The sequence below is a fragment of the Nannobrachium achirus genome (genome assembly GCF_963921795.1).
Source record: "Nannobrachium achirus genome assembly, chromosome: 4".
Taxonomy (NCBI): domain Eukaryota; kingdom Metazoa; phylum Chordata; class Actinopteri; order Myctophiformes; family Myctophidae; genus Nannobrachium; species Nannobrachium achirus.
The window spans coordinates 34,004,492-34,032,339 of record NC_137813.1 but is presented as its reverse complement, the minus strand read 5'-3'; the positions used below and the strand labels follow the sequence as shown (position 1 = coordinate 34,032,339).

Sequence of the window (27,848 nt, the reverse complement as noted above, 5' to 3'; positions counted from 1 at the left end):
TAAGATTTGGCATGTCCTTTTTCCTCAAACACGTATGCCTTCAGCTCTTTGTGTCATTAAAATGTTCCTTTTTTTATCTTATTGCAAGTCGGACGATAAAAAAGACAAGTTTGCTAAAAAACACACAACTTAAAATGAGAAAAAAAAGCATTAGTGCCAATATTTCTTGAACACACAATCAGCAGTATACCGAATGCACTCAAAAACATGTTTTTGTATAGACCTTCTGTATAGTAAGCAGCCTCGCTCACACTTACGACAGGCAGTAACATGCGCACATAAAATTATCATTCTCACACACACACGGCGGCGGCGGTGGTTTATCCACTAACTTGGTCTCATTCTCACTCACACACACGTTCACATACTGTGCATGTCGTACTGTGCCCAGTATCCCACACACACTTGGAGAAATGCAACGTAGCCTCAAACTGCCAGCAATTCAACAATTATCATCGCAACAGTAACAAACGTGATTGAGATAAGATAGAGAGAAGGGGAGAGAGAGCGTGGGAGAGATACAACAGTAAGAGGTCAGCATTTTGAAAAAAAAAAAAAAGGAAAAATGACATTTTTCAATTTCCACTGTTTGAAAAATAATAAAACAACCATACGTACAAACAGAAAAACAAACTTTAACATACACAGTAAGATACAGTTCTGTCGTCAATCGGAGCAGTGTGTTTGCATGTGTTTGAATTCAGTCTCTTTTAATGTTAAGGGACATGAATGGAAACTGCACGTTCACCTCACATCATGTAGTAGTTTTAAGTTTATACGATGCAGGTAATGTTGTTTACAGTGCCCACCTTGTCTAAAGGCTCGTCTGAATTTGGTGTGTGCATGTGTATGTAAATCTGTTGAGAAAAGTCCCCTATTTTATTTATTTTTTATTTTTTTTACTAAGCACATTGCAATCCAGTCGAGTCAGTCTTTCAGACCGACCAACTTCTCATTCTTTTTTTTTTTTCAGGTTCAAGTCTAAGCAGTTGAAATCTTCATCTGTGGAAAAAGGCCGTATACACATCTAACAGTCCCTGCATTTGTTTATATAATAGCTTAAGTCTGGCCACGAGAATGTGTGTAAGCATGTCACATTTCTGCAATATGTGTGTGTACATTATGTATATCATGTATGTATGCGTGTGTGTGTGTGTGTGTCTGTGTAGTACATTAATATGCATACCATGTAAATGTGTGGATGTTTGTGTTGTGTATGTGCTATAGTAAGTACACGTGTTTCCCAGTGTATGTTGTGTCAGTGTGTCTAAACCTATACTTAGAAATGAAGGGGGTTCTTTAGATGGAATCAGTCCCTCCACCCAGCAGGTCACCAGGCAACAGAGCAGCAGGGCTGTCCATTTGGTGCCTCTCCTCCAGTTGGGGTGCCCCCCACAGGCTGCTGCTTGGGTAGCCCGCAGTCACCCCTCCCCAGAGTCCAGACCTCCCAGGCTCCACTCCCCCAACACCTCCTGCCCCTGTACTTCCAACTCCTTCCCCTGCTCCGTTGGTGCTCCATTGAGAGAATATACCCAGCCCGGGTCCTTGGGCCGAAGAGGTGTCCGAGGAACTGCCTGTACCATCCAAACTCTGCCAGCCAGTGCTGGAGGACCCCACGCTACCAAGAACAGCCCCTCCTCCTCCACTGCCACTGCCGTTTCCATTCCCCCCGGTAGTTGTCCCAGATCCGCCACGCTCGCTTCCTGGGGAGCTGCCTCCACTGCTGGCCACAGCAGTGCCTGTTGCAGATGACCCCTGAGTCCCACTGGCCACTACCCCTCCTGTGCTGGCCCCCTCTGCCCCTCCAGCCTGGGAATGTGCAAAATAGCGAGCGACTTCCTCTTCACTCACAAACTCCGCCAGGATTGTGGTGTTGCCCAGAACACACCTGACAGAAAGTAAATTAAAAAAAGTGTTATTTAATGTAATGAAATTAAATCATAATTTGGAAATCGATTTTAGCATGTTGTGTATTATGGCAGCTGAACAATGCGTATTATTCTAGACCCAGACTGCATTACCCACACTAGCCTAGTGTGATGGATGATCTCTATCAAGTCGTCATTTTGCATTCTAGTTTAACATTGCATGTTCAATAGTAAGTGTTATAATAAGTGTAAAAAGATGGGTTTACTTTAGTTAGAATTAACCTACATGTGCAGTGCACCCTGGGCCTTGGCTGCTTCCTGTCGGCTGCTGTAGCGAATTAGAGCGCTGCCCTGGGTCAGGCCAAGGTGGAAGGTCAGCAGGGGACCATGCTGCATGCAGATAGTCCTCAGTGTGGAACCATCGATCTGTAGTGAAAGATAAAGCTGGATTCAGGTTAAGTGCAACTTTGCTTTCCCTGCATGGATGTGCGCGAGTTATGAATTACACAAATATTAATTGTATTTAGCATCGAGCCATTGATTGACAGGGCCAGAGAAGGTCAGGAAGCTTATGCAAGAATGCTTATGTGGATGAAGAGGCGTGTGTCAATTAAGTATGTAGTGAGATTGCAAATTTACAGACAGATTGACATTACCGCCGAAGTGACAGGGTGTCTGTGTGTAGGCACACTGAAATGAAGCCCAAGTGTATTACTCTAATGAAAAAGTGAAAGTGGGGAAAAAAACTAGTCTAGTCTGCATAATTAAAAGAATTCTATCCTGTTTTTCCCAGAACAGTCCTTCCATGCCAGAGTCAGTCGCACGGTCCCTAATTTATTAAATGGATCACCCAACTTCACAATCCAATTAAGGCTGGGTCACGCATGATTCTGTTTATTTGCATAAGATAGACTGAAGAGGAATGTTGATGAATGAGAACCCCTGGTTTAGCACATTTGAAATTCAAACCCCAGGCCGATATGTCTGGGCGGCCATTTTCATTTATGGCAGCTGTAAATTCTGCTCCACTGATAGGTCACGAGAACATTAAAACTCTGAATTGCCTTCACTGCATGCTCCCGTCACCATTTCTCCTCTCAACTGCTTCACTGTCTTCCTTCCACAGCTCATAAGTTCACCAGTGGGGACACTCATGTGACCGAATGCAGTAAATTGTGTATCGTTGAAAATTCTAGCATTTTTAATTTCATATGGAGAACGAAATGAGGCACAGTACATTGCTTAGGCTTGACAGTTATGGAACTTTGCATCTTGTAAAAGTGTTCTGAAAATGTAAGGTCTAAGAAATCAGGCTTTAAAGTTTTTCAGCCTGGCTGCTGTGCACTTCAGAGTTTCATCTATCCCCCACTTTCTTCCCTCTGTACCTGAGGGGTCAGGTTGCTCAGCAGCAACCAGCAGCTGCTTCTGGTGGCCACACCATCACTCCAAGCTGAGCCTATTGAGAGAAATACATTGATGTATTTAAGACCGATCAAAGGCAACCCTAGTCAAGACATAAGTCAAGTACAAAGATGAGTAGGATATTAACTCATTCTGTGCCAGATGCCAAAATGGCTCCAAGGTAGCTGTGCCGAGTTTTTCTTTACTATGCAATGAAAAAAAAATGATTTTTATTTTATAATTTTTTTCCCCACAGAAACAGACACAGTTGTTGTGATTCAGTGGCAAAAAGAATTTTGTCAATCGGACAAATGGTTCCAGAGATAGAGCTGTTTGAATGAAAAAATCACACCCGTGTGAAGTGGAGCTGTGTGTGTGTGTGTGTGTGTGTGTGTGTGGATCATGTGTACCGATTTTTGTGACATTTGAAGAAAATATGTAGGAAAAGGAGCAAAAAGTGTGTTTTGGAGAAAATTCAAGATGGCGGAAAATCTATCATGGCGCAAATGGGCGTGGCCTATATGGGGAGATGCGTCATGACCCAAGGAATCCAGGGAAAAAATATTTTTAATTTTCCGACCTACGGTTCAAGAGTTACAGGCCAAAACGTAAAGTGGGGTGTTATGGCGCCACCATGCGGCCAAATGACACAATTATTTTTTATTTAATCCTTGAAATCATTATGAACCTCCTCTCCAAGTCTTGAAACTCTAGCCCCTATGGTTTGCGAGAGACAAATAATTGAATGTGAGGTTTTGCGATTCCCATTATAAGTCAATGGGGAAAATTAATTCACTAATAAATTAATATCAATTAAACTATAGAACCTTTCTCTTAGAAAAGTAATAGCCCACGATTCCCGAGTAAGCCGGTCGATTTGACATATGGCGCGAGTGTGTGGTGGCAAAACTGTGGGACTAGTGGCGTGCCGAAGTTTAGGAAGTTCAGGCTACATACAGACACACACACAGACAGACAGACAGACAGACAGACACACAGACCCACACGGCCACGTATAGGGAGCCTGTGCTTCACACAGCTCCAAAAAGTGTCCATCCACTAGAATGGACACACATGAACACACATTTTCTCAATCAGCTAAACGAGGGAGCGAACACACAAACAGAGAAAAGCATCTCTCTGATCTCAGGTCATTTTGACATCTTTAAAAAAAAAAAAAAAAAAAAAAAGATTTTTTTTCTTTTTTTTTTTCTATGTAAAAAACACAAAAACCGTCATAAGCCGTCATTGGCACACAGGGCTATTGGAAAAAAAACATCATAAGCAGTCATTGGCACAGAATGAGTTAACACATCAACTGCCAGGTATTAAATAACCCGCCTCTGACACATTTTTTTATTTTCTCCCCAGTGTTTTTACCTTATTTTCACCAGCAACCATCATCTTTTTATGTTATTGTAGTAGTAGTAGTCGTAGTAGTAATATTAATAGAAAAAGGAAACGGCTAACAAAGTTACGCCCACTGTTTTGAAAATCAATCAACAGATAAACCGCCAATATCAAGGACAGCACTCAAAACCTTGTATTGGTTCTGCAATGAACTCTTAATCGTTTCCACTCGATTTAGCAATAAAAGCCTGGAGATTGTCCACAAGTCTCTTATTGGAGCAAAGCATTTAGAAACTGATTTGTGAGTCGTTATGAAATGGTTAAATCTTTTCCAGAGTTTCATCAGAAGTTGTAAACAGTACCTGGCCCAAATCTGGAGTCTTGGCTAGCCCCACCCCCTCCCCAACCTCTGGCCACTCGTGGGCCTCCACTGCCCCATGGGGAAGGCGAGGCCTGCTTCTGACTGGTTAAACCAGGAGGGGGGCGTGGCAGCTGGGAGCTGTTGCGATTGGTCTTCCACATCTTGTTGTGTCCGATGGGCTCTGGGGGCCAGCTGGGTTTGTACTCCGAGTATTTTGCTGAAGAGGAAATGGGGAGGTGGGGGCAAGAGAGTTTTCATAAACAACACAGAAAGGGGGAAGGACACAAGTTGGCCAAATCATATTAGCTCCATCTAGCAAAGCACAGCTTTGTGTTCAAGGAAAAAGATCTGAAGCCAGTGTCAAAATTAGACGGGAAGAAATGCAGAAAGGTAGATTGACCAGGGAATTACCGGAGAACAAAGTGAAAAATAACGAGAATAGTGGAGAGAAAGAGGGAGAAATTATGAATCAAGAATACCTGTGCTGTGTGCATTGCCAAGGGGTCCGTCTGAGGCACTGTAGGGCCAGGCACCAGGTGAAGGCAGCGAGGTGTTATGGGAGGGGTTTGGCCCTGCAGACACAGAGACAGATCATAACAATACAATGCACACCTCTTCACAAAGTATCATAAAAGCGGTTATCTGCCGAATTAGATATTTGACAAGTTAAACTCAACAGTTCGATGAAAGGACTGTCATAACAACAAGGCTCAATGTAATGTGAGAGCATTTTTGGTTGATACGGTATACATGTGCACCAATCGTAACCTGTAGTATTTTGTCATTGTAATATAATAATAGTCATTCGGGAAGCATGATATGACATGCCATGATGGCACAGGGGCCAGAGTTTGATAAAATGTTCAAACTCTAGGTAGCTTTAAAGAGTATGCTCCAGCCAACTGCATCTAGCAACACGATGACAAACATTTAAAATATTTTTTATCGTAATTATTTGAATAGACATTAGCACATTTTAAGTTTATAAACTCAATTCAAATTATCGGAGCAGCCATCTTCAGAAGATTATGTAAATTAGAGTGTGAAGTAAAATATAGTAGCCAACCGGACAGAAATCCGATGTTCACAACGTAGGATGCTCACTTTATAGTTACTATCTATAGCTGAGCAACGACCACTGACCAATAACCAGGCTTCCAGGCCACCCCCCTGGTAAAGTACCATTGAAAACCCCCTAAAGACCCCATCCGTGACTCGCCATAGGAGAGGCGTCCCAGAGAACAGGGACTGTATCGATTGCCAGCAAATGGATCTCACTGAAGTCACAGCAGACTTGCCTGGAAGAACCAACAGTACGGTACTAGAAGTGATCGTACAAAAATATTTTAAATTCCTCCCCACACATTTCTGTGTTGTCACTGCTGCCAGTCACCTGCCAGTGAGAAGCCCCCACTGGAGGAAGTAGAGCCTTCGTCCTACTCCTCCCACCCTACATTCCCTGCTGACAGGTGCCACTCAGCCCATTGGATTACATGCAGTTATATATCACCCTCCCCACCTGTCTTCCCTCCCCCAAAAACGGGCCAAATTGTGTTCCACAGACACTCGACAAAGCCGAATGCGCCACGGTGGATTCGAACCAACAACCTCTGCAATGGTGGGCAGGCATTTTACCACCGCACCACCTGAGCGCATCATACAACAATACTAACCAGGGCATTGAAAGAAAACTGTGGGTAATTAGGTTCAGAACTGCAAGCACATGCAAGTACCAATGCAAGTACCAATCTACCTGATGTTACAGTCATCAGGTAGATGTCAATACTGAAGCAAACCAATGTTAATCAGGAGGATTATTATCTGCAGATTGTGCTGAAAACCAAAATAACACTAAAAGTCATCAACTTCACTCCATTACACAGACAACAACTTCACTCCATTACAAAGACCGGACATTGCCTCCCAAAACTAACAGATTTGCAAGTCATCAGCACTTCGCAATGCAAGGTGTGTGGATTGCCGCATCTCTTGTAGATTTGTTCATTTTGTCAAGAAGGCAACCGATGTGGATGGAGAATAAATTAACAAACAAATGTAATTATTTGATTGGAATCTGCAACCTCTGTGAAATAAACATTTATAGATCCATATTAATAATGATCTTGCATACAACAAGATAGAAGGCGCAGCATTGCTCATACGCAGTGTTTTGCCTGGAGACGGTCGACTGTGCCATGATGATGACTCTCAATCGACGAATATTGGGCCGACGATGGACGATACGAATATTTTGACTATTCCACATCATACAAAAGAAAGAAAAACCTGACAATAAAAATCAACTTGTGAAACACATTGTAGTAAAACTTCATTCAACAGTCAGACAGCTTAAAATTATACATCAAATTGTACCTGTGTTGTCTCGCAGTAACTGGTGGTCGGAGTCGTTGAGGTTGGGGGGTCCGGGGGATCCCAAAACACTGCCAGGGGTCATGTAGGGGTCAGATTCAGGGTCTCCAGCACTCGGGATCCCCTTCCAGGGCACACCGGGCTGGAACTCTGTCAACAACAACAAAGACAGCTGATGAGTTAGGGCATATATGTCAAACTCAAGGCCCGGGGCCCAAATCAGGCCCACGAATGAATTATCTTTGGCCCACGGGATCATATTTAATGACTATTAGAACTGGCCCGCTGGTATATTGCACGCACCACCATAATGCTACAAGTCCCACAATGCACTGCGAGTGCACTGGCAAGTATCACAATCCTACGTCTTCACTATTCATCAGCAGCGGAAGCATATCGCATGTGGTCAACCTTCAGCTACCCCTCTCCCCAAAAATGGCTAAACGAATGGTGAAAACACAGGTTTTCAAGCCAGGTGGGAGGCAGAGTACATGTTCACGGATGTAAGGGCATAGAAATGAATACAACTGATTTTGATTTACTTTCTCATATGACTATTTTCAGTTTTTAATGCATGCAGTTTAATTTTTGCATTTATCTTGCTATTAAGAGACAATGATTTTCGAAAGAAAATGACTTTTTTGCTGTTCAATAATAAACACTGAACCAGTCCGGCCCTCGACTTGTACCAATTTCTTTATTTTGGCCTACTGTGTATTTGAGTTTGACATCCCTGAGCTAGGAGATCAGGTAGACTGATGATGCTCCGTTTGGAGCAGTCTTTCAACAACAATCTATGGTTTGCATTTGCAATAGCTGGTTGTATTTTAAAGTTTTTTAACAGTTTCTTATATTGTGCTGTAAAACATATTAATGTTTTGTAATGTAATGTATTTCTGTGTGGACTCCAGGAAGAGTAGCTGCTGCTAAGGTAGTAGCTAATGGGGTTCTAAATAAACAAGACAAGACGTTGAACGGCCGTGTGCACGCCACCACCAAATACAGGGCAGTTAATCTACATTAGTTATGGCAAAACTATGGCAGCCCAAGTGTCCGGTTAACCGCTTGAATCAGGCCAACAGTATGGTTTAATTGCTGCAAAAAAAGCCACAACTGAGAAGATCAAGAATAAAAGAATGGCTCACAACGAATGAATATTAGGCCGGTGGAAATTTATCTCAAACTCTAGCAGCCCCCTAGAGGCCACGACCATCCTTAGCATTTGTCCTGCAATCTGCCTATTAAATTATGAGAAAACATCTGAACAGATAAGAGTATTTATGCTTAAGGTCACGGGTCACTCATGACTTTATGGGTTTAGGGTTCTTCAAGATGCACAGCAAATTCCAGCAAATAGTTTTAAATATATATTCTTTGGGAACAAAGTGTTAGAAGAAACAGATCCTTAATAATAAATCCATTAATGGGATAATTACCCATTTAGAATATTATGTACAATATATAGCTGAAGCCGTGAATAGAAAATAACGGTGGTAAGGTGAGAGCAAAGCTGACGAAGTTGTTACCTGGGGGCCAGCTGGATGTGCCAGGCTTAGTGGCCATCTTGCTTCCAGGGGTTCGGTGCCAGTTGTCCGCAGGACCTTGAGGGGGCATTCCCAAACCATCCCCCCCCAGCAGATCATACTGAGAGTACGGGGAGCCTCCTCTCGCCTTTATAGGGTTGGGTAAAGGGCCTAGGTGAGCGAAAGACAGAAATAAGTTATAATAGATTGATGTGAATAAATGTGTCAAGCACATTTCACAGATAATCATGAATGAGAACAATTACAGTTGCAATAATAATCCAAGACGGGTTGTAAGCTGTGAACCCTCACAAATGAATCTTGGCTTTGAGGAAAATGGTACATAGCACACCATCTGCTGACCCTACCATTCTTGTGAAGCATGGTGGTGTCAGGGGGCGATGGTGCAGGGGAGTGTCCCTCCATCATCCATTTAAAACGAGACTGCTGTCCACCTGCATCCTTCATCCCTCCCACCATGGAACCCAGCTCCAGTCCTGACAGGTTGCCACCAGGAGCAAGACCTGAGGAAGGAGAAATAAAAACACATAACGTCTAGGTTTCACATTCCACCCATTTACATTAAATATGAATGTATTCCACTCTTGCACATACATGCTCTTACAGTACCATACAAACTGTCAAGAGGCCTGCTTTTACCATTGTATTTGGTGCTTTTTTTTTTTTTACATTTTCTAAAGTTCTATAAGTGTTATGGTTCTATAAAAGTACTGTATAAATATTATCCACTGCCAGAATTACATACATCTACAATTTGACAGTCTTCTAAATCTAGTTGGTGGGTAAAATATGTGCAGTCACTATAAATGGTTGCTGAGGAAAGAGCTATCCGCCACCGTTTAGAAAAATGGAATTGATATGATTCTATAGATGGCTCCTTGTGGGTGTCCTGCTGAGTGGGGCAGAGGTTTATTAGATATTACAAAGTAGATGTGTCTCAATGTCTGACTGTTGTGCCTGAGAGAGCCAACCTTAACTTGCCCACTGGACTCACCCGAGTACATGCCCTGTGTTTTGGCATGAAGGTCTGACAAAGTGCCACCCATTCCAGGGTGCGGCAGGGGATCCACCATGGGCTGTTTGGGTGCACCTCCACCCAGGTGAGAGGGAGACAGCTTGGAACTCAATCCTCCAGCTGCGCCTCCACCAGCCACACCACCCTGCTGATGCTGTCTCTGCTGTTGGAGAATAGCCATGATTCTGGCGAGCTGAGGATGATAATGAAAGGATGGAAAGGAGAATATATTAGAGTAGGCCAGAGTGGGACCTTTATACTCTACGTACGGTACAGAACAAGGAACTAGGAGATTTACAACAAAAAGTCACAAATATGGCACAGTAAACGTAGACTAACGTAAACTGTTTGCATCATTCAGATGGCTTAGCTATAACTTCTGACACATGTGGACAATACAACCTTGTATAAGTGGAAAGGGATCACAATACTTAAAACATCTATTTTTGCAGAATAAAGGCACAATGTTGCAAAAAGTCTACAAAGACATTGGTTGATTGTTGACACAATGTTTGGCAAGAGCACCGGATAAATGAAGTGCCCTTGAGCAAGTTGCCCAAAGTGCTCCAGGGCAACATCGTTTCCTTCTCTAAGAACATAACGTGTGCCAACCTGCTGTGGATCTGGCTGCTGCCTGAGAGGCTGGGGCTGGGGAAATTTCCTCTGGTTCTGCAGTAGCTGCTGCTGCTGCTGCTGCTGCTGTTGTTGCTGTTGCTGCTGCTGCTGCTGTAGCAGGAGCTGACAGGCCTGAGGGTTGGCAGCAGAATGGAGGAAGGAGAGGTAAAATGATATACTGTAGCTTAATAACTCAAGATATAGGCTAAGACTAAGACTACAGTTCTGAGCAATACACTGAAATTAAGGTATACTGGATTGGAATGGCTGTGTGTATTCATGTACACAAACACAGCCAAACCTCTGTACGAGTTGCCATGTTTTCATGTGATTAAGAGGTATAATGACATGACAGAAATGGAAACTTACACATTTCTGACACAACCAAACATCTTAGTTTAAACAAATAGGAGCTCACTCCATCAATCAATCTGTCATCCTACTAAAAGTCACACTCACACACACCCATCCATCCATCCATCTGTCTGTCTGTCCAATCAATTCAAAATCAATCGACATATAAGCTCTCACCAGATGAAACTGCTGGACTTGGGGGTAAATGTTACTGAGCATTGCTAGCTGCTGTGGGGACAACTGGGGTGGGAACACCCCTCCAACTCCTCCGACACCTCCTACTCCACCCACCACTCCACCCACACTTCCACTAGGTGAGGGCATCTGCTTCAGCATTGGACCCGGGACCTGCAACATGTCACATTGAACATTTTATATATTTTGTTCTTTTTTGAACAAATTATAACGCATTCACCCATTTTGAACCTATCTTTATATAATCAGTCCACTCTTCACTAATCCTTGTGATAAAATGCTACGTTTGTTTTTGTGGGTGATTGCCTCTGCAGGGCAACCAGACTATAGTACTTGTCCAACTTTATTCCATCGTCTCCTAAGTCAACTTCTTTTACTGTGCTACTCCCAGTTTTGGTGGCACGCACTTGGGCCATATGTAAAATCGACTAGCTTCATCAGGACACGCATGCTTGCTACTTTGCTAAGAGATACGTTATATACTGTATATAGTTTAATTTATAAAACCTCCATTAATTTAATTAAAGTTTTAACTTTTCACAAATATGGAGATGGCTGACATCATAAGACCACGAGACTGACACAACAGTATGTCCATTAGTGAATATATAGATTGATTTGAAAATGGTGAAGTCGTCCTTTATCCACATCTTGGTTGTGCTAAGGCACTCCATTCTTGAGCATAATGTTGAAAAATGTAGTGAAGGCAAAATATATATATTTAAAAAAAGGTTTAAATATAGGCCACAATATTCTTTTTTTTTTCAATGACATTTAGATTTAAGTATTACACAATATTCTAATACTCTTCGTGCAGCCCAAATGCTGAGGTAATTGCCCAATTGTACTAAGTCTTTCCAAATTAATACAGACAACACATTTATCCTAATCCAAAACTGCAGAGGGGAAAGCAAACAGACAACAGACCTGAGCAGACAGGAACTGATGAGGCACTTGAGCACGTAACCCTTGGGCAGGGTTCATGGGATGCATGCCAGGCTGGTGCATCCCTCGAGGCTGAGGCATCCCTCCACCACTGCCGCCAAACACACCATGGGTACCCATCTACACATCAGAATAAATGTAAATAGGATTAAATCCATGTCCATGTAAGTACCACTCGAAAGTCACAATTCAAGCACGTCTGAGTAACGGTCCGTTTCCCTCAGTAGCTCAAATTGTCAGGAAATGTGAGCTGAGAAAGTCAACCAGCCACATCAATTACAATAGTAGACCAACACAATTCAAGCATTTCCAGCACAATAATTCAAGAAGTCTTGTATTTAAAGAAAACATTCTGAATTCAAGCATAGTAAGGGATTTCCAGCATTTAAAAAAACCCTGTTCAACAAACAAGGTCCATACCTTGTCCCCATAGGGCCCCATGTCACCAGGACCCATCTCTTTGGAACCAGCTATGCGGTAGCCTCCTCCTCTATTTCCTCCTCTCCGCATATCTCCATTATAGTCATTCATTCCTCTCTTATCTCCTTCCATCTTCTTGTCAACACTTGGGTCATCACCCTATGAAGGTTTTTCATTAGTACAACTGGTAAAAAGACTTATGGAACAGGCATTATTCGTGCAGTCAGAGTGTTGGACTGATGCAATTCTTTTTTATTTCCAGGTTCCGGATTCTGGAGTGTCCTAGAAAACCACTTGCAGCTATTTTGACCAATATTTTGTAAAATAAATAAATCTTGACATCAATTAGGAAAACGTAGGATTTGATGAAGACACAAAAAAATTAAATAAACAAATAACTTTTTGATAGATCAAAATGTTAAGTATAAATATGAAACTATGTGAAAAGAACATTTCACTTTACATACATAAAGCAATCAAGTAAATACAAAATACACAAACTTTTTTTATTTGACTGAAGCTAGTTTCTTCAGTGATGAGCATTAGTGAGGACACATTATATTATAATTGGTTCATTAACCCATTCGACCTGAAAGTCTTCTAATTCCTAAGAAAGTTTTTATATATTGTTGCTGTTGTGCAGAAACCTTTTTTCTTTTGTAAATAAATACCCTACACATCATACTGCAGCGTTACACAAAAGCATCAAAAGTAGCAGATCCACAAGCTCGAAACACAGACGCATATAGGCTCTAGTCATTTTCAGTGACTAGAGTTAACCAGTTTTATATGTGATTAATCTCAAATGTTTCTAAAGAGGAAAATACATTTACATGGAAATCTGCCGTTTCCTGTCTAGTATTAGGAACCAGTAAATACAAATAGTTAACGTTTTCAATCTTACCAGGAGACCCATGTTTGAGAATTGTCGTGACATCGGGCCCATCCAGTTGTCCCCTCCTCCACCCTGTAACAAAGTCAGAAAAATCACATTTAGATCAAGGGTCTTCAACAGGGGGTCCGGGACCCCTAGGGGGTCCTCGGAGTTATTACAGGGGGGGCCGCCAAATCTTTGTGTGATAGGATCATTCTTTTAGATGAACAACTTGTACCCTCGCATCCCTATTCTGAGGAGAACTTTGGTGAAAATAGCCGATCTACAGGCTCTCAGTGTCTCGCAGCGTGAGGCGTTGAGCGCTTGTAGATCTGCTATTTTCGGCATATATGTTTGTTGTTGAGGTAAAAAAAAGAGCGGACCAAGTACCAAGTGATACAAAGTATCGACAATGTATGTGGTTAAACGTCTGAAGAAACACATTAACATGAATCCAACAAGTCTACGAATCTATGAAATCGGTGAAAATCTGCTACACAATTTTATACAACATGTAGAGGGCTTCATCTCCCTCTCAGCTAAGGGATCATTGCCCTGAAAACGTTGACGACCCCAGCTTTAGATCACTACATGGGGTAAAAAGAAAAATAAACAAACTAATCTATCTACCTATAAATTACAATAATAATCCAAATAAAATCTAACTTTTCGCCTGTTTTGTTTTTCAACAAGATAAACAACTAGAATAACACTGTTATAAAATGATTATGCGTGTTCTGGGAAGTAGAAACCCCGTTTTCCCCCCTACCTTCATGTTCCCTCTCTTTACCCCGTGCCCCTGGCCCCAGCCTCCAGAGTTGAAGGAGGAATTGCTTCCCTGGGAGCCAGTGCTGTTCCAGACGCCACCACCCCCGTCATCCTCCTCGTCCCAGCTGGAGTGACGGGAGGCTGCCACAGATGCCTCGCCCTTACCTCCCCAACCCTCCATTGGCTTGGAGCCTGGGGGGGAGAGAGAGAGAGAGAGAGAGAGAGACAGACAAAAAGAAGCGTAAAATTAACTTGGTTTGGATGGTCATCAATTAAGGAATTATCATAAATCCACACACAAACGGCATGTCTCCCATGTGGATCTTGGACTTCATGTCAATTGATTTATATTATTAAATTCAAGTTTAATATATGTTTTATGTATAAAATGTGTGAGGGGAAAAAATGTACTTCTGTGGCCTACTGACAGGGTGCATACAAAGTTTGGTGTTCATTGGTCCAGCGGTTTGCGAGATTAGACACACACGGTTATAGACACATTACACGGCTAGCCTCTTGCCGAGCCAAGCTGTAAAAATGTGTGACATTGAAGGAGATGTATTTCAAGACTGTCTTAATTTAGTTAGTTGATATCATTCAGATTATTAAAATGTATAGCTTTTTTTGCTATACATCACCCTTTGTATCGACCTTCATTTACATCACCCTTTGTATCGACCTTCATTTACTGCTCTATGTTTATCCTTACTTTTGTCCTATTCTTACCAGACTTGTTAATGTTAGTTGAGGGATTCCCCCAGCCGGAGGCTTTTGCAGGTTCATCCGGGTCTCCCCAGGCAGATGGTTGGTCAGATGTCTGACTCCAGGTAGCTGCACCGTTGTCGACAGATTGTCCACCTCCTCCCCACATGCCTGGACCTGGAGGCATGGACACGATTGAGGGTTTCAAATTCAATTAATAATGGGGCAAGATTGCGCATTATTCGTCCAATTCATTCAAAATGTCTTATTTGATTAAAGCCTTAGCAGTTTTGACATGGTCCTTAAGTTCTGCTGGGGGATTCATGTTACAGAATGGTGGCATCATGGTGAGTATCATAACCGGCTAGTAATACTTTTCCTGAGTAAACATCAAATGCATTTATTAAGTACTTGTAACTTTGCTCCACAAACCAGACATTTCACATTTTCTGGAAACAAAAGCCCAACTTTATACCCCATCTAGGAATCACAATAGATTGCATCTTACCCATTCCAGCATTGCCAGGGTTCGTGTCCCTGTTTGGCTGCATCCCCTGCTGCCTTCTTGGTGGCTGCTGCTGTATGGATGGTGGTGGGGGGCCCTGCTGGCTGTGACCCTGGCCTGTTGGGGCATTCTTTTTGTCCCACAAATTCACATTCTTGCTGTTGTAGCGTGTTGGGTCACCCCAGGCTGAAGTGCCATCATCGATCTCCATCTTGCGGCTAATGGACTGAGGGGAGGGCTCCTCCCAGCCACTGGGCTCCAGGGGCTCACTGCTACCACCCCCACCACTGCCCCCGGACGGCCCGGAGATCTGAGGGGTCGGGCCAGTGGTCCAACCTGAACTTTGGTTCTGATTCTTGGATGGTGGACCACCACCACTGATACCGGACCGACCACTCCACCCTCCTTGAATGGATCCTCCCGGTGGCTGCTGGCCTTGTGATTGGTGCTGCTGTTGATTTGGGGCTTTCATTGTTGCCACTTGGCTGTTTGGTAAGTGTGCTGCTGCGTTGTGGGGTTTGACACCCCCCCAGTCCTGGGGAGGCTTGCTTCCACCCACGTCTCCACCTCCCCAGCCTCCTCTCTGAGAGCCTCCCTCATCCAGGTTACCCCAGGAGGAACCCTCATCAGAGTTACTTCCACCTCTGCCTCTGCCATCTCCCCACCCCCCTCCAGGCTTGGAGTCCCTTTGTCCCCAGTCTCCTCCTCCTCCTCCTCCTCCTCCTCCTCCTCCTCCTCCTCCTCCTCTCTGTGCTGCCCAGCCGCCTGCCTCTCCTCTCCCCATCTCCTTCCATCCTCCTGTCCCTTTATCTTCTGGGCCACCTCCCCAACCACTACCCTGTTCTCCAAATTCCCTCCAGTTTCCTCCTCCACCAGCTGGTCCACCTCCTCTGTGATCTCCCCATTCTTTTTCTTCACTCCCCCATCCTTTGCCCTTGCTCTCGGGTGGACGTTCTCCCCAGCCTCCAGTTACCTTTCCCTGGCTGCCCTCCAAATCACCCACTGGTGATCCAGGCTTCCTGATAACACCGCCTGTCATCTGTGGGCTGCGGGCAGGCTGTGAATCCCTCATTGAACCAGAGTTCCCGCCGGCCATGTGGGTGCCAAGAGATGGATCAGTAGTCATTGAACCAGGGTTAGGCGGGTACCCAGGGCCACGGCTAGTGGTAGTGTTCATGGATGATGAAGATGACAATGTGGAAGAAGCAGATGAAATGCCTCTCTCATTCCTGTTCCCCACTCCTCCTGTTTTTGTTTTGGTGTCTAAGTCCCAGGCCACATTCTGTCTGATCTGGGTCTGACCCCAGCCGGTGTTGGAGAGGACCCTGGGGTCCAGGTCAGACCGACTGAGCATGCTCTGTAAGGCCACTTCAGCATTGGGGGTCGGGTTGGGTTGAACTTGATGGCGCCCAGGCCCAGAGGAGGACTGCTCGTGCTTCTGATTGTGAGGCCCGCTTCCACCTCCACTTCCAGCCCCGCCACTCCCTGTCACGGAGCCTCCACCGCTGGAGGTTGATGGTCCTCCTCCTGCTCTAACGCCTCCTCCCTGTCTACCTCCAGCTCCACCCCCCCACTCCCCAACTCCTACATCCCCACTGTCCACCCCTTTTTGATTGTCCCAAGCTCTTGTCATAGATGCAAATGTTGGAGAGCTAGAATCCTGGGAAACCCCACCCTCAACACCTGCGCTACCTCCACTACTGCTGCTGTTGCTGCTCCCCCCTCCACTGTTTCCTATTGCTGGGTTACTAGAACCTCCTCCTCCACCTGCTGCTGCTGCTCCTGCACCACTCCACTCTGGCTCTGAACCCCCTCCTTCCCAAGCTCCCTGAGATACCACTGGGGTATTTGAGCTACCATCATTCCCTCTGCCCCACCCTTTGTCACCCATTATTGACCCTGCCTTCTCCCCCTGGCTACCAAAGCCCCATACACTGCCCTCCTGCCCCTGTGCTCCCCCACCACCCCAGCCATCAGTCTGCGAGGCACCTGAATTGAGGTCAGAGGAGGTTGGCGGCATGGCTCTCCAAGAAGAAGAGGCTGCAGCAGAGGACGGTGAAGAACCAGAGAGATTACTGCTTCCTCCGCTGACACCTGCAACCCCAGAGTCCATCCCATCTCCACCTCCTTGATTTGGTCCCAGTCCTGCTCCTATTGTTCCTCCTCCTGATCCCAGTTCAGGCCCGAGGCCTGCCCAGTCTCCCTCCCTGGCTCCTCCAACCCTCTCAAGGTGCTGCTGCTGATGGAGGCCAGCCTGGTTCACAGACGACAGAGGGAGAGTCGTGGCAAGGGCATTGCTGGCAGAGAATGGGGAAGATGAAGTGATGGACGAGTGTAGAGGAAGGCCCTCACTTGTCGAAGCCGACGTCCCATCCTGCACCAGGGCGGGCCAGGCGGAGGGGTTGGTGTTGGGGTTAAAGTTGGCACCAGGGACCCCACTGCCACCACTCACAGGGCTCTCCTGAGGCCCAGGAAGAAGATGGGAGACTTTGGAATTGTAGAACGCTGCTGCTCCGGCCTCCGCCTGAGAAGAGGAGGAGCCCCACACGCCACCCGACTGGACACATTCATTGAGCGAGGATGAGGAAGGAGGAGAGGAGCGAGGCGGCGAGGGACTGTCCAAGTTCCCTCCTCCTCCTGGTGCTCCTCCTCCCTTCTGCTGGATGGTTCTCTCACTCCATGAGGCACTGCTGTTGTGGGGGCCATCCTGCTCTCGTCCCCCTCCCAACCCCTCAGAACCCGATTTGGCCCCGCCCAGGATGCTAGGCCACTCCTCCAGGTCAGTCCCGTCCACAATCACCTTCTCCCAGCCCTGAGAGGAGGGCTGGCTGCCAGAGCCTGCCCCCCATGTGGAATTTGCATAAGTTGAAGTAGTAGAAGAAGACGACAGAGCAGCGACACATGATGAGGATGAGTTTGGGGGTGAAGGAGAAGATGAATCCAGGTTGGGATCTGGTTGAAAAAAAGAAAATAGTTAGTTGTCCTCTCCAATGAGAAGTAAAATATAATATACTGGTCTTACTTTTGACTATGGATGGTCATGATAGCAAAAGCACTAAACAATAAATTCTCTTAGCAGATCTTTCTACTCTGCACAATCAACTCACCTGTGGCTCCAGCTGTGGTTGGACTGGGGTTATCACCTCCCTGTGAGGAGAGAGGTGGGGTGGCTCCCCGGCCACTCCCACCCCCTCCTCCACCCAGCAACATGGAGGACAGCGGTGGCTGGCCCCTCTTCAGTAGCACTTTGTGGTCCTGCTGGCAGCGAAATCTTGGGGGCACCTCCCTGGGCATGTAGCGCTGCTGCTGCTGCTGCGAGGTCTGGCTTCCAGAGGAGGAGGAGGGCTGTCGGGTGGCCACAGCAGCCCGCTGCTTTGCATTGTTCCCACCACCGGGAAGGACCTGCGCGGAAACCCCGGCTGCAACAGGACAGGGGGACGAGGGGGGAGCAGGGCCAGGGCTGGGGGATGCTGAGCCCGGGGTGGCGAGTGGCTGGGTAGAGGAGGGCTTGGCTGATTCTGGCACTGTATACAGGAAAGGGTACGGAAATATCAAAATGGAGCTGTATTAGCATCAAGTATGGTAAACTGTGAAGGAGTGTGTGGGTGCAGTATGTGACTGCCTATGTGTTTCTTTCCCTCTCCCCTACAACTGCTGAAAAGTGCCCTTGAACAAAGTCATAACTGCTCCAATGCCCAACGGTACAAGACTATAAGCATACTGGACATTTTCTCAGGTACCAACCTGTCCTCTGCTTCCAATGACTCTCTCAGGACAGTGCCCCAACTAAAAAGACTGGGTCTAATAACGGCATGGCTTCCTTGTGGATCTCTGACATCATGTGGCCAGTCAGTACTATGATATCAGTAATCTCAATTAATTGAACAAGTTTAAGACCAATCTGTTGACTTCCAGTCTAAAATATTAGTTCTAAAACAACAGAAAAAAGAAAACAATATTTTTTCAATGTCCTTGGCCTACTGTCAGCGTCCACAAGAACTTTGGCAAAGATCGGTCCAGTGGTTTGTAATTAGCTATGGATAGACAGACTCTTTTCGAAGTGGCCCCTTGGTGCCACGCTGTAATAATGTGTTCTCGTCTGTTCTCGTCTGGTAACAAATATACATTAATATTTATTCCACATGCCTAAAAAGAGGGAAGATTATACTGATTATTCTTCTTCTGGTAAAAACGCATCTATACAGCACCTTTATCCAAAACACTTTACAATGTGAATTACATTCATACACACACCAATGGCAGAAGAAACCATGCAAGGCACCAACTTGCTCATCAGGAGCAGTAAGCGTCTTGCTCAAGGACACTTTGACAATAACCCAGAGGGAGCCAGAGATCGAACCGTGAACTTTCTGATTCCCAAGCAGCCACTACCACCCCCAAGAACAGAGGAAGGAAGGTAAGAAGAGAAAAAAAGTTACCTTTGATTTTCTGTTCTGGCACCTGAAATTAAATAAATCACAAATGGCAATTAGTGAGCAATATGATATGCAAATTCACATAGAGACCTCTGTTATAGAACAAACACTATATTATAGCAATTATTTGACTTTTTAAAAATAACCAAGAAAGAAATATCACTCACCCTACTTACATCACAGTGAAGTCTGTGACGTCAAGTCACACTATGGACCCGTTTACAATGTCAGTGAGTGATTCTAGTTATAAAGGCTGATGTGAAAACACTTGCATTTAATTAACTTAGTCATGTAAGTGCTAGTAGTTGGTACAGTTGGTACCAATGTGTCGCAAAATAAAGAGAAATTAATGAATTAAAAGAAATCAGTTATACAGCTATACAAAGTGTTTGTTAGCCTCTTGGTTAGTTCATCTATCAGAACTGCGCAAGATCACTAACAGTTATTTTTCTAGGGGAAAAAAAGGTTGGCTCAAGAACTTTTTTACCTTCTGAGAGGCTTCCCTTTTCTTTTTATCCTCTTTCTTCTTTTTCTTGTCTTCCATTAACTGCTGTTCCCTTTCCTGATTCTCCTGTCTGGGAAAATATTTAGATTATATTAAAAAATATTGTTTATGCAATATGACACACACGCACGCACGCACATACAATGTGTTTCATCAACATGACTGTGTCACCATCTACTTTGGTCTGACAGACTTTAGTGCCTCTAATTTGAAGTAATTCTCAAGTATGGACACAGGCAATACAATGTCCTATAACAACCTACAGCATGGAAGTAAGCACATCACAACATATTAAGTATATGGAGTGGCCCACATCAACTGCTGCTGCATGGTGGCATCTCTCTGGCCAAAGTAACTTTAAGGGTAACACGCATTGCTCTGGTAGTATCTGGTGTGCAGTTTTGTAAGGGAAAAAAAGCTGTTTTATAGTGAAAATACTGACATTTTCTTCATGTTATGTGTTGTTGCTGCTGGCTTTGTACACTAATGGCAGAAGATGACCTTTTTCAGCCGATAGTGTGCATACATTTGTGCTGCTGCTGGATGTTTTTAGACATTTGTTTATAGAAATAGCGTATAGTTATGGTCTGTTTCTAGACTTTACTATCACAACAGGCTATAGACAGTAAGGTCCAGGCTTACATCTTCTACACAATTAGTTAATGTTGTAAGAACTGTAATGTTAACCAGAGACAAGGCTTGCCAACAGTCCATGGTAGCCTAGCTCTGCTCATTGCATAATTCATTACACAGCAAACGATTGCAGTTACAACAACCAGAACAGTGAACACAGGAGGTTGTTATAAGAGACTTAATGTACTATAAATATATAACCTTAATATTTACACAGGAAGTCACATCGAGGTTAAAAACCTCTTTTACATAATATATTTATACTAGGTTGGCGAAACCTCTTTTACATAATATATTTATACTAGGTTGGCGAATATCTGATAAATTCATGACATATTAGAAGGGACAGAATGAGTGATTGTGTGGATGGAAGCTATAGTGAGTGGCTAGAAGAGAAACTGTATTTTCTTCAGGTCTACACTGTGGAAAGCAAAGCGTTATGATCTGAACATGCAAAAATCAAGCCACGCAAGGCCTGGTTCTGTTGTGGAATGCATTAAGGCAGATGGCTAACTGTCTTGACAGGACGTTCATTGAGAAATCTGTCTAGGCTTCCACACTTTAGTTCGCTGTAATTACAAGTAGGTGCACAGCCTCCCTTTCAGCGAGCTAAGCTGCACATAATGAGCAAAGCTGCCACTGTCTCGAGTGCTAATGTGAGCTAACATTACTCCAGTAGTAATCCTCTAATGTACATCAACATCACTTCAGTAGGCAACGACACCCTTTGGATATTAGCTGCTGTAAATAACAAGAAATTATTTAGGCACACATACAGTTAATTTCTTCCAGGCTTAATCAGGGTAACTGTCACCTTAAAAACAAAAGCCTAATAGATAGTAGGCTACAACGGTTTCGCTAAACGACCAGAACAGATCTACAAGGTCGTGAGCTTGTAGGTCCGTTCTTGTCAGCAAGCGACAAATAGATCATTGGTTATCAAAGTTGGGTCCGGGGACCCCCAGGGGTCCTTGAGGGAGTTCCAGGGGTCCCCAACAAAATGATAGTTAGGAACCAAATGGATCCTTATGGTTATGGGTATGTATGGCTCCATTTGTACACTTTGAGTTAAATTAACACCAATTTTACAACTGTCTCAGAGACATAACATTAAATGGGGGTCCGTAGCCTAATGCCTGTCAAACTGGGTGTCTGTGAAATTAAAATGTTTGGGAAGCACTGCTAGAGCCGTACAAATCTTCTTACGGGGGTCCCTGGCATATCTTTTCAAATGGGGGTCCGCGGGCTATAGTGTCAATTTGGGGGTCCTCGACATGAAAAAGTATGAGAAGCGCTACAACCACCAGACGGGTTCTTGACCTGTGCTGACCAGAGGGGCTAATGTTAGCTGAGGGCTAACAGCAGCTGGTGTCACTCCGCTCAGTGGCCCCCTGACACAGACAGCCAGGCAGTACCGACCCGGTCCCCCGCGCTACCAGGTGATGGCGGAGGCTGCAATGTTCACACAGGGGTCATCATCAATATACACGGACAAAATGTGTCGGTGGAAAGACTCGGCCTTGTAGTTGTCCGTGGCAACGTTTAGATTTTCTGTTTTACACGTGTTGTTATTTTGATGATAATAAAGACCAAATTACTGAATCTCAAGTCTCCAGAATATGCATGACACTCATTTACTGTGACACTATGGCACATTGCGAGTCCACTAGCACCAGTGGGTTCTCAAAACGTTTTATTTGCAAGGATCCCAATAACTCAAACACAAATGGAACTGATCCATTTGTACAGAGTTACAGACTTTCAGGGCCAGCCCTTTGGGCGTTTCTGATAATAATGAAAATGACATTTTGACCAAAAAATGTCCAAAAGTCAACATGATGAGGATGATTGTATTGATCGACCCCTGTGTTCACATCACGTTCACCCGAGCTTATTAGCTGGTAGCTGTCAACTCTGTAGCTGACATTGTTTATATGGAGCACGCAGCAACACACGCTTGCCTGCTGGCTATATTATAACAGTAGCTCGTGCATCATCTTAACTCAAATAGGTTTATAATACATGTATGTTACAGTATTTCTCGCGAGCCATTCTTGCCCTCGACACAAAATGACGTATGTATTTCAACTAGGGGCTTAGAAAAAAGCTGTCGACGCTTTCTTCTCCCCTATTGAAAATACCTCGTTTTTTTAATCGAATCAAAAAGGCTCACGCGACGAAGTTAATATAAACGAGACGTAATTAAACGATGAACTTCAGTGACGTGCAGTGCATCTCATCTCGAAGGCTAAATGCGAAGAGGCTAACGTTTAAGTCTGTGAAAAAAACACGACAACGCTGTCCAGTGACATAATCTGACATTAGCCTCGGACGTCCGTTTGAACCGGAGAACACAGGAAGGTTCTGTATAAAGTACACGCACCATAAACAACTCACCTCAGGAATCACAAACATAAAGTGCTTCTGTGCAGAGGAGGAAAAAAAAATCTTGCAGACCCACAAGGCTAGCAGGCTAGCGAGCTAGCAGCTAGCTCCGCGAGCTAGTTCTTCGAGGCGTTCAAGGCTGAATTGAATAAGAAATGACATCACCGAAAGGCGAAACGTTAATTAATAGAAAAAGACGTGGGAAGGCAAATGTCCTTTTTTTTGTTGCGCGAATGTAAGTTCTCAAGCTGTAAACGAAACATGCATAACCTCTTGATGACTGTCAAACGCTGTACGATCGGTTAGTTTACTGTCGGCCATTTTGCTTCTCCGTGCAGCTTTAGCTAGCAGCATATCATCAGCAGGCTGGCTGCTTGTTGATCAGAGGGGGGAGGGGGAGGGGGGAGGCGGGCGGACGGTGCATATCAGCGTTCTGCAGCAGGGGGCGTATTCTCACCCAAAGCATGACGTCATTTTTGTTCAGAGTTCAGAGCAGACCAGACATCAATGTTCACCCAAAAAGTAAATTAGAAATGCAATATACAATGCTGAGAGTGTACACATTGAATCAAATGGCCCCCGTATAGTCCATTTCACTGGTTCCCAAGCACTGGGTCAGTCAGGACCCATTTGTGCGTCACAGACACATTTTTATGGGTCCCTTAATTTTTGTTTCCAACATTTCGTTTTTAACTATTGTTATTTCAAAACATTTTCAAAAAACATTCCCCAAAAAACTAAGATTTTCATCAATAAAAAAATGCAATGATCTTTCTAAGTAATTTCAATAATAAATATAAGAGAAATCTAAATGTCATAAATCAGAAAACAAATGTCTAAAGAAGTAGTGAAAATAGCCGTTCTACAAGCTCAAAACTTGGCACAAAGTGACGCGTTGTGAGCTTGTAGATCTGCTGTTTTCACTAGTATGGGTCCCGGGCAAATGTCTGGTCTCTTTTGGGTCTCGAGCTAAAAAGTTTGAGAACCACTTGTCCATTTGATTACATTTGTGCACTCTTGGAATTACAAATAGTTGAATTAAAGGGGGCTAGTGTGATAAAATGAGTGAGAGGCGGGCTAAATAGTTCTATATATAGCGTGTTTGTTCAGTAACAAGGGTCTCCTCGTCTCTCCAGCTCTTAAACAGAAAAGCCAGGTTGGGAATGGGATACCAACTTTATTCTGTCAGGAGAGAAAACTCATCCAGGATACAGGATAAACAAGTCACATTTCTAAGAGATAAAAAAGACAGATACAATTGGAACTGGAAAACTATAAAACTGACTAACAAGTCTACATACAGTAATGCAATAAAACATTAAGTGTACACAAATACAAAAACTGTTAAATTAATTGAAAACAAAAATGTATAAGAGTGGAAAAATGTTCAGCACTTGCACAGGAGACCCAGGTTCAAATCAAAGAACCACTGACCAGCAGTGGTTCCCTATGGAGACACAAAGAGCCTGCTTTGTTCCATAATTATATACTGTATGGGGACACAAAGTCTGTGGCTTAAAAACAAAAAAATATCCATGAATTCAAGTCTCCATGAGGTGAGTAAAAGTCATTTTGGGGGTGAACTATCCCTTTAACATGCTGCACGTGTTAAAGGCTAAGCTACTACAACACGATAGGCAGTCACTATTGACACTTTATTGACTGATGTACTACTATAGTTGTATAGCTGTGTACCTAATAGTCATTAACTATTGACTCTTTATTGACTGGTGTATACACAACAAAGTGTGTATGGATAGATTGGTGACTATATGTACTGTTTGCCTCTGTAAACTGTATGTTGTCATGTGTATTATGTAATGTATGTTATCAGTGCTGTGTTCTACCTGTAACGCACGTATACAGTGTCTGCTGTCGGAAATAAAAATATGCGACCAACGGTCGCTTATCTCCCGATTAGGGAGTCTTACTGGTTATACATGTATATTCCAAAGTACCTCAGCAATTATCATGTTTACCTTTGCCAAATGAAAAGACAGGAGGTGGCAGAATTAAGGATGCTATGATTCTCATTAGGAGTGACAAGGAAGGACATCATCGTAAATGACTAATTAGAGGGTCAGCCCAGGTTAGAAGGTTTTAGGATAAAGCAAGAGAGACGAGGTTGAGATGGTTTGGACATGTGAAAAGGAGGGATACTGAAGATGGAACTGCCAGGTATGAGGAGAAGAGGAAGGCAAAAGAGGAGGTTTTAGGTTTATGGAGGCGGTTAGAGAGGACGTGCAGGTGACAAAAGTCATTGAGGAAGACGCAGATGGAAACTGACGATCTGCTGTGGCGACCCTGATGGGAATCAGCAGAAAGAAGAAGAACCTTTGCCAAATGACTTAAGACAGCGCAGAATATCAGATGTGATCCTTAATGCATTGTTTTCCATTGCTTTGTATAAAAAAAACACGTTTGGTTTGAAGATTCTGTTTTTAGAACGAGCATCTCCACCCCAGAAGATTCTACTGTAGCCTGTCCAGTTCGACCCAGGCCACCGCCCTCTGCTGGCTGTATATTGCACTGCGTATGGCAGCCAGCAGCTCCTCCGTGCAGCTCCATGTACTGGCCTCCAGGGTGTGGTAGAGCAGAGGCAGCGTCTCCAGCTGGAGCTCCTCAGCCTGGCACAACTCCTCCATCACACCCTCCTCCCAGCACCGTGGAAAGAACTTCCTGAAAACAGTAAACAGGTCAAATAAAAAAAGCAGGTTAAAGGACGACTTCACCCATTTTCAACCTATCTTCGTGTGTTGTGTGGTCAACAGGGCAACACACTATAGTACTTGTCCAACTTTATTATAGAGTAACCCCCAAAAGTTTGGCGCGCTACTCCTCACACAGTTTTTGTGGCACGCAAAGTTGTATAGTTTAATTGATATTAATTTATTAAAGAATTAATTTCCCCCATTGACTTGGGAAAATACAAAAACTCACATTCAAAAGTATTTTTTTTCTCTCAAAACCATAAGGGCTACAGTTTCAAAACTTGGAGGGGAGGTTCATAATAATTACAAGAATTGAGTAAAAAATAATTACATCAATCGGCCTCATGGTGTCGCTATAACAGCCCACTTTACATTTCGGCCTATAACTCTTGAACCGTAGGTCGGAATGTATTTTTTTACCTCCTGGATTCCTTGGGTGGTGATGCATCTCCCCATATAGGCCATGCCCATTTGCATCAGTATAGAGTTTCTGCCATTTTGAATTTTCTTCAAAACACACTTTTTGCTCCTTTTCCTACACATTTTCTCCAAATCTCACAAAAATGGTACACATGATCTCTGGACCCATGCGATAAACATATTCAAGACAAGTTTTGATAGTCCATGCCGTTTGTCTGTAATAGGCTTCCTAAGTTAGTAGGAGGGGTATATTTAACAAAAACTGCCAAAAATCACGTACAAAATGTCCAGTCAACACCAAATTTGAGTCACATGTCGAGGGTCATGTACTCAACTAATCCCCCAAAGCATTTCCACATTGACCCATAGGGGGTGCCACAATTAAGCAAATTGTAACCGTTCGATGGAAAAATCGGATTTTCGGGGGAATCAATCCTCTCAAAATGAAATACAAGTGATCTCAGGGGCGACGTGACAATGTAATTGGCTTGAAAATGTGTGGGAGGAGCCTTTTTCTTAAAAACAAGACACCATATATCAGGAACGCAGGATCCGATCAGCACTAATTTGAATAGCACTTCGCATGGCCTCCAACATTATTCCTCCCAACGTGTTCCTTGGGTCACAGCATTATTCTCGGGTCCCGGCGGCACAACCCACGACCCACGGAGGTTTTCTAGTTGGTCCTCGTTAATGCTCATGATAAAATGGTACCATATTATAATAAAGCATTAGTGAGGACCTATATTACTGTATATAAAGATAGGTTGAAATGGGTTGTTACTATTTATTCATTTCAAAAGTATATTTTTTCTAAGGCTCATAAGCTAATAATCACATTTGACATTAATATAATCATAATTGTAATGTGCTACATATAATTTGTTTCAACACGGGAAAAATGTCACAGATGGATCTCTACCTCAGTTTTTTGTGCTTTTTGCTCTTAGGTCGGATATGGATGACGATGGGGTAAACTCCCTGTCTCAGAAGACCCTCCACACTGGCCAGCCCCAGTTCCAACAGACAGTGTTTATCCTGAAAGAGAGAGAGACATTCAGAGACATTGAGGTCAAAGGGTAGAAAAACATAGTTATAGTGTAATAATGTACTGTGTACACTGAGGTGGCCATCTTGGAATTGAGAGGTTGATCCCAGGCTCCTCGCTCCTTGCTGCATATCAACTTGTTTTGAACAGGACTCAGAGCCCTTAACTGCGCGTGTGTGTGTGTGTGTGTGTGTGTGTGTGTGTGTGTGTGTGTGTGTGTGTGTGTGTGTGTGTGTGTGTGTACGTGTGCGTGTGAGTGAATGGATGATTGTAAAGTAATGCTCGGCATTTATGAGTTTGGACGTGAGCGGAGGCTATGATCAAATCTCATGTCAAGTCTCAACTTGCGTAGCCAATGGGTTTTCCAGAAAGTGTGCACTTGCAGCATAGTGAATCTGGCCCCGGTATTACATGGAGCAAAGG

General features: G+C 44.0%; 2 protein-coding genes across 2 annotated transcripts in view; both read right to left on the bottom strand.

Moving 5' to 3' along the window:
* tnrc6bb.1 (trinucleotide repeat containing adaptor 6Bb.1) lies at positions 1-23,566 on the bottom strand. Its single transcript, XM_080722913.1, has 21 exons — positions 23,259-23,566; positions 20,211-20,298; positions 19,727-19,748; positions 18,395-18,811; positions 15,291-18,239; positions 14,807-14,959; positions 14,082-14,272; positions 13,343-13,405; positions 12,439-12,597; positions 12,001-12,138; positions 11,056-11,226; positions 10,522-10,656; positions 9,889-10,102; positions 9,242-9,397; positions 8,877-9,044; positions 7,354-7,500; positions 5,460-5,552; positions 4,982-5,197; positions 3,254-3,324; positions 2,155-2,294; positions 1-1,888 (listed from the first exon to the last, which is right to left on the bottom strand). The coding sequence occupies exons 2-21, from the start codon at positions 20,265-20,267 to the stop codon at positions 1,300-1,302; spliced, it is 6,249 nt and encodes a 2,082-aa protein (XP_080579039.1). The 5' UTR covers positions 20,268-20,298; positions 23,259-23,566; the 3' UTR covers positions 1-1,299.
* A 2,151-nt stretch (positions 23,567-25,717) lies between these two features.
* The window catches only part of LOC308282850 (caspase recruitment domain-containing protein 10), a gene marked incomplete at both ends in the record, with an annotated part of 43,800 nt that continues 41,669 nt past the window's right edge, over positions 25,718-27,848 (bottom strand). Inside the window, 2 exons of the mRNA XM_080723236.1 lie at positions 25,718-25,925; positions 27,300-27,415. Of these exons, the coding sequence (XP_080579362.1) occupies positions 25,718-25,925; positions 27,300-27,415 (324 nt within the window). The remainder of the gene's footprint in view (positions 25,926-27,299; positions 27,416-27,848) is intronic.